This window comes from Parus major, chromosome 27 (genome assembly GCF_001522545.3).
Source record: "Parus major isolate Abel chromosome 27, Parus_major1.1, whole genome shotgun sequence".
In the NCBI taxonomy this organism is placed as follows: Eukaryota; Metazoa; Chordata; class Aves; order Passeriformes; family Paridae; genus Parus; species Parus major.
In genome coordinates this window covers 1,445,280-1,455,788 of record NC_031796.1, presented here as the reverse complement: position 1 = coordinate 1,455,788, position 10,509 = coordinate 1,445,280, and the positions used below count along the sequence as shown (strand labels likewise).

The window sequence follows — 10,509 nt, the reverse complement described above, 5'->3', positions numbered from 1 at the left end:
TGGGATTGACGGGCTGGATTTCCTCCCCCGGAACATCCCGGGCTAATTCTGGGAGCAGCTCTGCTGAGCCAAGCCGGATGCTGGGAGAGAGCCCCCATCATTTCCCGGGACCCCCTGCACATCCCTGCTGCCCTGGCTGTGCTGTGGCTCACAGGGGTGGGACACTGGTGGGGTTGGCGGAAGGTGTGCCAGTGAATCCCCCAGGGCTGCTGCTCCCCCAGACAGGACAGCCTGGAGCGGGACTCAGGGCTCCTGCTGTCAGTGAAGCCCCCAGAGCTGTGGGGACCCCAGGAGAAGATCCCTGCAGCCCCCGTGGCCAGGCAGGGGCAATGCCCATGGCACTGTGACGTGGCCCATTCCCGGCGTGAGGTCGGGGTTCAGCGGGGGGCACAGACAGATTATCTCTGCTTTGTTTCCTCCTCTGGCCTGCGTGTGGCGGGGACAGGATTAGAGCAAGGGGCTGGGGGATGGATGTGGGGCAGTGGGAGACAGATGGGGCTGAGGCCTCCACCCACCTGCTCACGCCAGGCTGGGCTGGGGGTAAATCCTCACCATGCCCTGCCTGTGCTTGCAGCCTTCCCCTTCTGACTGCTCCCCTCTCTGGGTGCACCCCCACCTTCAGTACTACCCCTGCAGTGACAGTACAAGGGATTGAGCCCCAAACCCTGTCTCTGTGCCATGGGGCAGGGAGCATGCAGCACCACCACCCCAGCAGCCCAGCCCTGCTCCACGGGGCCGGTGGTTCTCAGTCCCAGACTCCTGCAGGTCACAGATGCCCAGGCCTCCAGTGTCACTGGCATGTGCTGGTGAGGAGAGGGCCCATGGCGTCATTCCTTTACTCAAACCTTTAAGCTGCCGTCAGAAATAGCCCCCTGTAATCTGCTTGCACAGGCACAGGGAACCTGCCCAGAGGAGCAAATCCTGGGGCAGGGGATTAGGAAGAAGCAGCTCCTGCCTGTCCATGCTGAGACGCGTGCTTGAGTCCTTGGGGTCCCTGGAGGGACCAGTGGGTGCTGGCTGTGTTCCAGACCTTACCAAGGGAAACACCAGCGCTAGGAAGAGGGAGAGGCTGGGACTGAGGGCACCTGCTCCAGTCCTCACTCCAGAGGGGACCGGTGGTTATGGCAGGATGCAGCTGGGGTCAGGATCCCAATGGGTAGGAGTCAAGCAGGCAAAAATGTGCAATGGTGAGGGGCAGCTTCAGCTGCATCCATTCCCTGATTGTTTGGGTGCTAACAAGGAAGGGCACTGGGGCAGGTGACGAGGACAGAGCACGTTGGCATTACCAGCATCACACCCACGTGGCCTGTGCTACGTGCCTGCCAGCTCCTCCATAATTCAGCACACCATGATTTATTCAGTTTTCCTGCTTCTGTGCTGCTTCTGCACCACTGTGGGATTGTGGGGATGAGAGGGTGCCAGCCAGGGAGTGTGGGGCATCCTGGGTGGGGCACGAAGGGGGCCAGGCTCACGCTTGGAGCCAAGGGTGGTGAATGGGGAGGTGGGAGTGGAAAAGCCCCTTTCCTCATCAAGGACCTGGCAGGTCCCAGCGCTGCAATGGGCACTGAAGGGGCAGGGTTTGTGATGTGGGTGATGATGGGGGGTCCAACCCTGGGGTGGCAGGGCAGGGCTGGCCAGAAGAATGTACCCTGAACTTCACGAGGACAGAAGCCCTGCACAGTCATGGCTTTGACTGAAGGGACCAAAATCTCTCCCTGCCCTTTCCAAGGGGCAGAAGCCTCTGTCTGTGCATGACCCATGGCGTCGACACTGCCGAGTTGCTGCTCAGGGACCTCAGTGTCCCCTCAGCCCCTCGTGGGTGGCCTGTGTGCCCTGACTCGCTGGGCTATGAGTTTGGACAAGAGGTGGGACACCTGCACCAGCCCCCAGTGCTCAGCAGGATTGTCCTGGTGGGTTTCCCAAAAAGGAACCCGGTTCTAGGGTGCCTGATGGGGATCACGTCCCCGTGACGGCCCAGGAAAACGGGGGGAATGGGCGGTCCCGGGCAGCCTCCAGCACCCCCCGACCCCCGCATCGCCCCCGTTCTGCTCCCGTCCGGCCCCGCCCCCGTCCCGGCCCCAGCCCTGGCCCCGCCGCCGGGGGATGCGCCGGGCAGGTGCGGGGGGACGGGCGATCCTATAAATAGGGGCGGGAGCGGCCGCAGCGGCTCCGCTCAGCGTGGCGGGGCTGGGCACGGCTGGGTGGGCACAGCGGGCCGGGCGGCTGCGGTGGGCTCGGCACGATGGAGATCTGGAGCAGCCCCACCGCCTACGATGAGTTGAACGGGAACGCGGAGCGCGGCGGCGGCGCGGACCCCATCGCCCGGGAGCTGGAGGAAGGTGAGGGCGGCCCGGGTGGTCCCGCCCCGGGGATGGGGATGCGGCTGCAGCACGGCTGGGCTCCCCTGCGCTTGGTCTGGAGCGGCGGGGGCCGGGATGTCCCCGGGGCTGGTCCGGAGCGGTCAGGCCGGGGTCTTCCCTCGGGAGGTGCCGTCTGCTCCCCACCCGTGCGTTCCCTCAATCCCGGTCTCCCCTCGCCACCCTCTGGCCCGGGCTTGCCGCCGCCCGGTCCCTTGGGGACCCCCGGGTCACCCTGACCCTAAGGAGAGCTGTCCCCAGGCCGGGAGTGGCGGGGAGAGGGGCCCTGCCAGGTCTGCGTGTGCCCGTGGGGAAGGGTGTTCTCTCTCTCCCGTGGGAATGGGGTTCTCCCCCCCGCACCCCCCGGATCAGGCCCGAGGATGGATGTTTACATGTTTGCCAGCGCCGCAGCCCCCGTCTCCCAGGGCCAGCCGCTCGCTCCAACTGTAACGATGCTCATGCTCTAATTATTTCCAATTAATGGCTCAGGGGCCTGACGAGGTGCAGTTGGGGACCCCCGCGGGGAGCGGGTCCTGTCGGGGTGCAGAGAGGGGGGTGAGGCTGGGGCTGGCCCTTCTTCCCACGGACGTGTTTGGGGTACGCGCCCTCCGGGCCGGGGGGCAGCAGCCGGGACAGGGAGGACTGGACGGGACCGGGGTGGCGAGTGGGGGCATTGCCATGGCAACACACTCACCATTACACAACCCCAGCTGGGGAGGCCTAATGGGATTTGTGAGGCTGAGCTTCCCCGTTAACCCACTTCGTCTGCACGGATGGGGGGGGGGGCCTGACTGGGGACGCGGGTGGGGGCCCCGAGCGCAACCAGCGCTGCTCTGCCAGGGGAAACTAAGGCACACACACCCTCGGGGCAGCAGAGCATCAGAAGGGGCATGGGGAGCGCTGCGTGCTGTGGGCACGGTGCGGGGCACAGGTAGGGCTGTAAGCAGGGTCTGGGGTGCGGGCAGGGCTCGGGGCTTTGCTCCTGCTCCCGGCTCCCTCCGACCGCACGGCTCCAGCGCCGCCGTCTGGGAGCGTGCCCGGAGCTGCCTGGCAGCGCCCGCCGCCGCAGCTGGCACGATCCGTACCGGGGGGACCGACGTCTCCGTGCTTGCACCTCCTCTCCCGGCCACAGAGGCAGGGAGCAGCGAGCAGAGGCAGAGCTGTAGCCGGGGCCCGGCCTGACGCGGAGGTGTTGGTGTGCTGGGCAGCTGCCCGTCCCCGCAGCGTCCTGGCCGCAGCTGCCTCTGGTGCTCTGGGGGTGTTTTGTGCAGCTGGAGGGGCACCGGGTGGGTGCGAGCTGCAGCATCCCCTCCCCCAGAGAGAAACTAGGGCAGGGGGGATCTGGGGGAGGGGGCTGGGGACAGATTGGAGAGGACACCGCCTGTGAGCCCGGCTCGGCGTGGTGCCACCCACAGCTATTTATGCTGGAGCTCCAGCCTGCTTTCTGCTGGAGATGTCACCTCTGATCCTGTCTCCGCTGCTGTCCTTCCCCGTCCCCCTTTTCTGGGAGCCCTGCAGTGGGGCTGGCACCGCTCCTGTGCTGAGGCCATGGGGTCAGTGAGAGGCCCCAGCATTTTTCTTGCCACCCCAAGGTGCAGGCAGGGTTGGGGGCGAGGTGTGAGTCCCCTGTTTCCCGTGATGCTGTCACAGCTGTGGGGATCTCTGCCTGACACTGCATGAGGTGCCACCTAGCAGACAAAAATTCCTGTTTGGAGACTAGCCTGGGGCAGCCTCGGGGGGACAGTGCTGAGCCCCTGGGTCAGTGCTGCCACAGTGTGGGGGTTCACCTTCTGCCCCTCTCCCCCAGTCCTGTGTGCTGAGCGGGTGGTCAGGATCACGAAGACCTACCACGATATTGATGCTGTCACCAACCTGCTGGATGAGGTACGTTGGAGATCCCGCCTGTGTGAGGGCTGGTGGGACCCTGGGGACACAGGGGTAGGTGAGGACCAGGGAAGGGATGTCCCAGCTGAGGCAGACCTGCCCCTTGCAGAAAGAGAGGGACCTGGAGTTAGCAGCACGCATTGGGCAGTCCCTGTTGAAGCAGAACCGGAGCCTGACTGAGCACAATGAGCTCCTGGAGGAGCAGCTGGAATTGGCCAAAGAGGAGGTAACGGCTCCTGGGCACAGATCTGGCCCTTTCCCCCTGCATGCTCCCCTGGGGGCAGCTGTGGTCCCCTCAGCCATGTCCTGAAGCACTTTGTGTCTCCAGATCGCGCAGCTGCGCCACGAGGTCTCCATGCGGGATGACCTTCTCCACTTCTACACCACCACAACGGAGGAGAGCGAGCCCACCACCACCACCTCCACACCGTGAGTGGGAGTCCTGTCCTGCCACTCACCTGGGGCAGAACTGCTCCTGTGGGTTGGGCAGGAGCCATCACCATCCCTGGGGTAGCACTGCCACACTCCCTTCCCTCCCTTGGTGGCTGTGAGTCCAACCCCACAGAGCTTGGTTGCTGAAGATTCCCGGGGGTGGGCAGGGCTCTGAGGGCAGCCCCATCCTGCCCGCACTGCCGGGTGCTCAGGTCATCCCTGCTGTCCCCAGGCTGCGCAGGCACGAGTCCTCACTGTCCTTGCAGCAGTACTTCCAGTACGACACCTTGCAGCAGAAACTCAAGTGCTTGGAGGAGGAGAACCAGAAGCTCCGGATGGAGGTGAGCAGAGCCAGTGGTGGATTCTCCTCAGCGCCCACCTACACCCTGCTCTCTGCGGGGGGACCCGAGCTGTCCCCTCAGGGAGACGGGAGGTCCTGCCTGTCGTGTTCAGCCCCTCCAACTCTCTCCCCCAGGCCACCAACATCGCCACAGAGACTTGTCAGTACGAGGACCAGGAGCAGCAGCTGATGATCGACTGCGTGGAGCAGTTTTGTACGTAGGGCTGGGGGGTCTGCGGGCAGTGCCCGGCTGGGTGGGCTGGGTTGTGACCGTGCCCGGCGGTGACGGACCCCGGCCCTCCCGCAGCCGAAGCCAGCCAGCAGGTCGTTCATCTGTCGGAGGAGCTGGCGCGCAGGGCGGAGGACGCGGCACGGCAGCAGGAGGAGATCAGCCAGCTCCTGGCGCAGGTCGCGGACCTGCAGCAGAAATGTCGCACGGTGAGGGGAGGGTCCCCTGTCCTGCCGGGGGGAGGGGGGTGCGGGCTCAGCCCCTGACCTGGCCCTCTGCCCGCAGTACGGCTCAGAGGTGGAGGAGCTCCAGCAGCACCTGACCGCGGCCAAGGAGGTGCAGCAGCAGCTCCGGATGGAGGTGAGCCCGGGGGAAGCCGTGGGTGCCCGGCCTGACGGGGGGATCCTTCCCCGCTGTCCCCGGGCCGGGCTCGAGCTGTGCCCGTGTCCCCGCAGCTGCGGGATCTGCAGGAGAAGTACGCGGAGTGCGGCGGGATGCTGCAGGAGGCTCAGGAGGAGGTGAAGAGCCTGCGGAGCCGCAGCCTGCCCAACAGCACCGTGAGCCGCTACAGCTCAGCCAGCCTCCTGCCCGTGGTGAGTGCGGGGCCGGCTGCGGCGGGGGGGTCCCTGATCTCCCCTCTTCTGACACTCTGTACCCCCGTCCCCAGGACTCGCTGGCGGCTGAGATCAAGGGGATGATGAGGAAGAGGACAGACAGCTCCTCCTCAGACTACAAGTGAGTGCTGTGGTGGCTGGTTCACACTGTGCCATGGGCTGGGGCTCCGGCTCACCCTGAGCTGCCTCCTGCCCGCAGGAGCTACCAGCGCGTCTTCGAGACGGTGAAAGCCGTGAACCAGGCAGCCAAAGCCAAGTCTTGCTCTGAGTCTCCCCACCATGTTCCAGGCTCCAAGCAGTTGTCTGCTGCCCATTCTGGGGGGGCCAGCACCCCCCACACCAGCTGTGCCGGCTCGGAGGATGCCCAGTGAGTGCTGGGATGGGGAGGATGGGGCGGCTGCTCCTGCACAGGAGCGGGGGTGCAGGTGAGCTGCTGCTCACAGCGGGGCAGGGAGGACAGGCTCCGGCTGGGGCCCAGCACAGCAGTGTCAGCCCCGGGCACCCTGGCGCTGTGCCCGCAGGGCCGAGGGGGCCGGCGAGGAGTCCCGGGCAGCCCCGGGCCGGCAGGACCTGGAGGCGGCCGTGCAGAGGCTGTCGCTGCGGCAGCAGAGCCACGTCTCCGAGGAGCCCTCCTTCTTCGAGGCCGAACGGGAACGCAAACTCTGGCGGCTGAGAGATGGGGCGAGCTCCAGTGGCTTCCTCACCCCCGAGGGCAGCGTCGTCTCTACTGGGACCAACTACTCGGGGGGCTCGGACCTCACCGCCGGCTCCAGCTTCTCACTCGGCTCCCTCACCTACTTACCCGACAAACTGCAGATCGTGAAGCCGCTGGAAGGTGAGGGGCAGACGGGGTGCAGAGCTGCAGGTGTTCTGAGGGTCCAACACCCCCAGCTGAGCTCCCCCCGGCTGTGTCCCCCCCAGGCTCTGTGACACTCCACCACTGGCAGCAGCTGGCACAGCCCAACCTGGGTGGGATCCTGGTGCCCCGTCCCGGGGTGCTCACCAAAGACTTCAGGCAGCTGGACACAGACCTGGAGGAGGTGTACAGCCTCAATGACCTGGAGGAGGATGATGTGGACACCAGCTCCTTCCAGCTGCTCCCTACCTCAACACCCGCCAAAGCCAAGGAGCGCCCCAGGGGTGAGCACGGGCAGAGGGGACGGAGGGGCCGCAGCCCCCGGGATGTCCCAGTTCTCCTGTCTAGGCTGCCTCTCGCCTCCCTCCTCGCTCTCCCCTCCTGCAGCAGCCTCTCCTCTCCTGTCCCGTGGGGACATCCCACCTGTCCCCACGGGGATGCTCCGCCTGCAGCTGCTCAAGGGCCGTTCTCGGGCCGCTGCCCCGGCAGGATGAGCCCTCTCCATCCCCCTGGCGAGCCCCTGCTGCCCCCCGGCTGGGACCGACCTGTGCTGGCTGTGCCCTCTGAGCAGGCACCAGACACAGTTGCTGCTGGAGCTGTGTCCCGTGCATGGAGCTTCCAGCCCAGCTTTGGCTGTCCCGCCTGCCCTCCACCTGTGCCCTGTCCCCCTCCCCATTGACCCCTTGTCTCCTGTCCCTTCCAGTGTTCCTCTCTGTTAACAACCTCCCCCAGACCCAGTCTACCTTCACCATCACCACCTGCCACATCCTCCACCCCACCACTGCGATCACCACAGTGACACCCAGGTAAGGCGCATGGCCCCCGCCAGCTGCGCTGCCTGCACCATCCCCGCTGTGCCCCCAGCTCTCTCCTCCTGCCCCCTGCCCGCCTCCCTGCAGGCCGGGGGCCACCTGCAGCCCCCGATGCTCTGAGAGATGCCAGCACTAGAAATATCCCCAAATCTGGCTGCTGGGGTGTCTGTGTGCCCCGGCGACTGGGACCAGCCCCCTCCTCTGCACTGCAGCACCCTGATGGATGGAGAGCCTTCCTCGGGTGGGCTCTCTCGGGGGAGCAGCAGCACCCCGGGCAAGGAGCAGCGAGTGCTCCTGGCACCCTGAGCAACCGGCACAGCTTTCCTCCCTCCCCTCTTGGTCAGCGGCCAGGAACTTTTCCCAGCCGGGCTGTCCCTTCGTTAATGAGCACCGGTGATTAGCCCTAATGAGCCCCCCCAAGGCTCGTTGGGGGTTGGTGCAAGCTGGAGTTCACCAGAGTTAGACAAAACCCTGGTGTCTGGAAATTGCTTGTGGAGTGGTGGCTGTGTCCCAGGCTCTCCTGGCTGCTGAGGAGCAGCCCCATCACTCTGTGAGCTCTGGGGTGTTTGAGCAGTTTGCAGCACGGGGGTCTCCAATAGCCCAGGGCTCTGTAGGTGAAGGAGGACAGCAGCTGATCCCCACCTCTGCTCTCTTCCCCTCCAGTCTGTATCATGCCGTCGTGCCTTCTTGTGGGCCCTTTGAGGGGCTGAGCCTCAGCAGCCCCTCACCAGAGCAGACTCCCCCCACACTGGCGCTTGGTCCTGGACCCCCGAGCACCCCCATGGGACTCTTCAGGCTCTTGCTGGGGCGAGATTCCCGCTTGGCACCATGGACTGGATCACGGTGGGCCCCCTCACTCCACTGCCAGGACCCTCAGCATTCTGAGTCACAGCCCCCCCGTGTGCCCAGGGGCCAGGACAGACCCCGACCCAGGAGCAGCATCTTCAGCTGGAACCTGGTGGAGAAGTTGCAGCGCCTTGGGCTGGACAAGGTGGTGGCCAGAGGGGAGATGTCCTGTGCCCAGCCAGGGCCCAGAGGGGCCTGGGGCACCCAGAAGTGATGCTGCTGCAGAGCCCCCAGGCTCAGAGTGAGACACATCCTCTTCCTCACCCATCCATGGGGAAATGGAGACAGGACAAGCTTCAGCCTCAGCTCCTGGCGCTGCCCCAGCTCCATCAGCGCTCCTGGCACCAGCCTGGGGAGCTTTGCCCCGGCTGCAAGGACAGAACCTGGCACAGCTCCCCACCTGTGGGGGGTACAGGGGGTGCTGGCTGACCCTGCCCCTGCTGGAGGAGTGTGGACCCTTCACAGGAGCCAGTTTCTGGCAATAAAAACTGTTCCTGCTTCTGCTGAGCCTGTCTGCAGAGCGAGAGGCAGCGCGGCCCGTTTGGGGCTGTCCAGATGCTGCAGAGAAGGGCGATGCTCAGTCTGGGCTCGGGTGTGTCCTGGGGCAACCCACTGGGGCTGGGGGGAGACCCCTGCACCCTGGGCTGGGCCCCTGGCCAGCACCTGGACTGGACTGGCTTTTAAAGGGAATGGTGGTTTAACTCTTTCCTGCCCACTGAATAGCAATAGTAGCAGCACCCACAGCTTGGGATGTTTCTGGGGGTGCATCTGTTGCTCCTCCCAGCTGTGTCCCTCTCTCCAAGCTGTGCCCCATCCCCTGGCAAATAAATGTGAATTCACGGAGCAGTTTGGGTGTGCTGTGTCTGCTGCCACGTTCTGTTTGCTGCCCTGTGCGTCCCTCTGGGGGCAACTCCCCGCTGCCCTCCCTCCCCGGCTCTCCCCAGCACAGTGAGAGTGCAGAGGCCGTAGTGCCAGAGTTTTATTGTGGGAAAGGACACACTGAATGTGCCAGGGCTCTGCATGGCCAGCCCATCCCAGCAGCTACACAGCACCAGCCTCGTCCTCAGCGCTGCGGCGGCCGAAGTCCATCCAGTCGGGGTAGTAGTGGTCGTGCAAAGCCTCCATCCCCTCATCCCCGTGCACAAAGGCCTTGTGCTTGTTCAGCTCTGCCAGGGCAAAGGCAGCAGTCAGAGCTGGCACGAGGGCCAGGCTGTGCCCCCTGAGGGCTGCCCACCCTGAGCTCCCAGTACCTGCGAGGACGTGGGGCAGGAACTGGGACAAGAGGTGCTGCTGCTCCTGGGCCAGGTTCTCGGGCCAGTCCCGCCGGACCAGGCTGGGGGGGGGCTGCTGGGGGTCCCCCAAGGCACCCGGTGCCTCTGCTGCTGGCCGGCACAGGCAGGCGGTCGCTGCGAGGGCGAGGATGAGACTGAGGCACAGCGTCACCTTCATGGCTGTGGAGAGACCGAGCAGGGGTGGGGACATGGGGGAGCTGCAGCCCCCAAACTGGGACATGCGAGGCTGTGGTGAGGGTGGCCTGGGCACTCAGCCCTGGCCATGGCCAGTTCACACTCTCCTGTCCCTCCCTTTGGGTCCCCAAGTCCCCTTCCACCTTCTCCCCAGGTTTTCTCCATCCCTGTCTCCTGGCTGGAACCCAAATCCCCATGAACCACAGTCAAGGCAGAGGGATTCATAAGGCTCAAGTCCCTCTCCTTGCTCCTTGCAATGATGCTGAAAACTAAAGCACACAGCCAAGAGCATCATCCAGCTCCCCCCTGAACTCAAACAGCTGGAGCTGGGTTCCCATCCCCAGAGCATGGCCCGGCCCAGATCCCCTCGGCTCCTCTTGGTGGGTCCTCTTTGTCCCTCCCATCTGCTCCTCAGGTTTTCTCCATCCCTCTCTCCCAGCTGGTCCCCAAGTCACCTGTGGACAGTGGCAGAGCCCTGTGAGACTCACCTGTGGGTTCTGAGGCTCAGCAGGGTGTCAGGGTGGGTGTCCTGCTGGGTCTCCGTGCGCGTCTCCCTCCAAGATCGCCCCAGCTCAGCCCCGCTTTTAAAGGCACTGCTGGGGCCGCCACACCCCAGGGCGGCTCCAACACAGCCACCCACCCCTCGGGCATCTGTGTGTGCTCACAGACACAC

The 10,509-nt window shown here is 65.3% G+C and overlaps 2 protein-coding genes across 3 annotated transcripts; one reads left to right on the top strand and one right to left on the bottom strand.

The window, feature by feature from the left end:
* The first annotated feature begins 2,154 nt into the window (after window positions 1-2,154).
* On the top strand, window positions 2,155-9,213 carry HAP1 (huntingtin associated protein 1). Of its 2 annotated transcripts, XM_015651104.3 has the most exons (15): window positions 2,155-2,339; window positions 4,165-4,241; window positions 4,351-4,467; window positions 4,570-4,670; window positions 4,906-5,014; window positions 5,149-5,227; window positions 5,321-5,451; window positions 5,528-5,602; window positions 5,698-5,835; window positions 5,910-5,977; window positions 6,056-6,223; window positions 6,378-6,691; window positions 6,778-6,996; window positions 7,416-7,518; window positions 8,188-9,213. In XM_015651104.3, the coding sequence occupies exons 1-15, from the start codon at window positions 2,243-2,245 to the stop codon at window positions 8,582-8,584; spliced, it is 2,193 nt and encodes a 730-aa protein (XP_015506590.1). In that variant the 5' UTR covers window positions 2,155-2,242; the 3' UTR covers window positions 8,585-9,213. The 2 variants fall into 2 exon arrangements, with proteins under 2 accessions (XP_015506590.1, XP_015506591.1); XM_015651105.3 differs by lacking the exon at window positions 7,416-7,518 and having other exon boundaries at window positions 2,157-2,339; window positions 8,188-8,331.
* Window positions 9,214-9,281: 68 nt separating this feature from the next.
* Window positions 9,282-10,503, bottom strand: LOC107215083 (gastrin/cholecystokinin-like peptide). Its single transcript, XM_033520052.1, has 2 exons — window positions 9,621-10,503; window positions 9,282-9,536 (listed from the first exon to the last, which is right to left on the bottom strand). The coding sequence occupies exons 1-2, from the start codon at window positions 9,880-9,882 to the stop codon at window positions 9,412-9,414; spliced, it is 387 nt and encodes a 128-aa protein (XP_033375943.1). The 5' UTR covers window positions 9,883-10,503; the 3' UTR covers window positions 9,282-9,411.
* Between the last annotated feature and the right edge of the window lie 6 nt (window positions 10,504-10,509).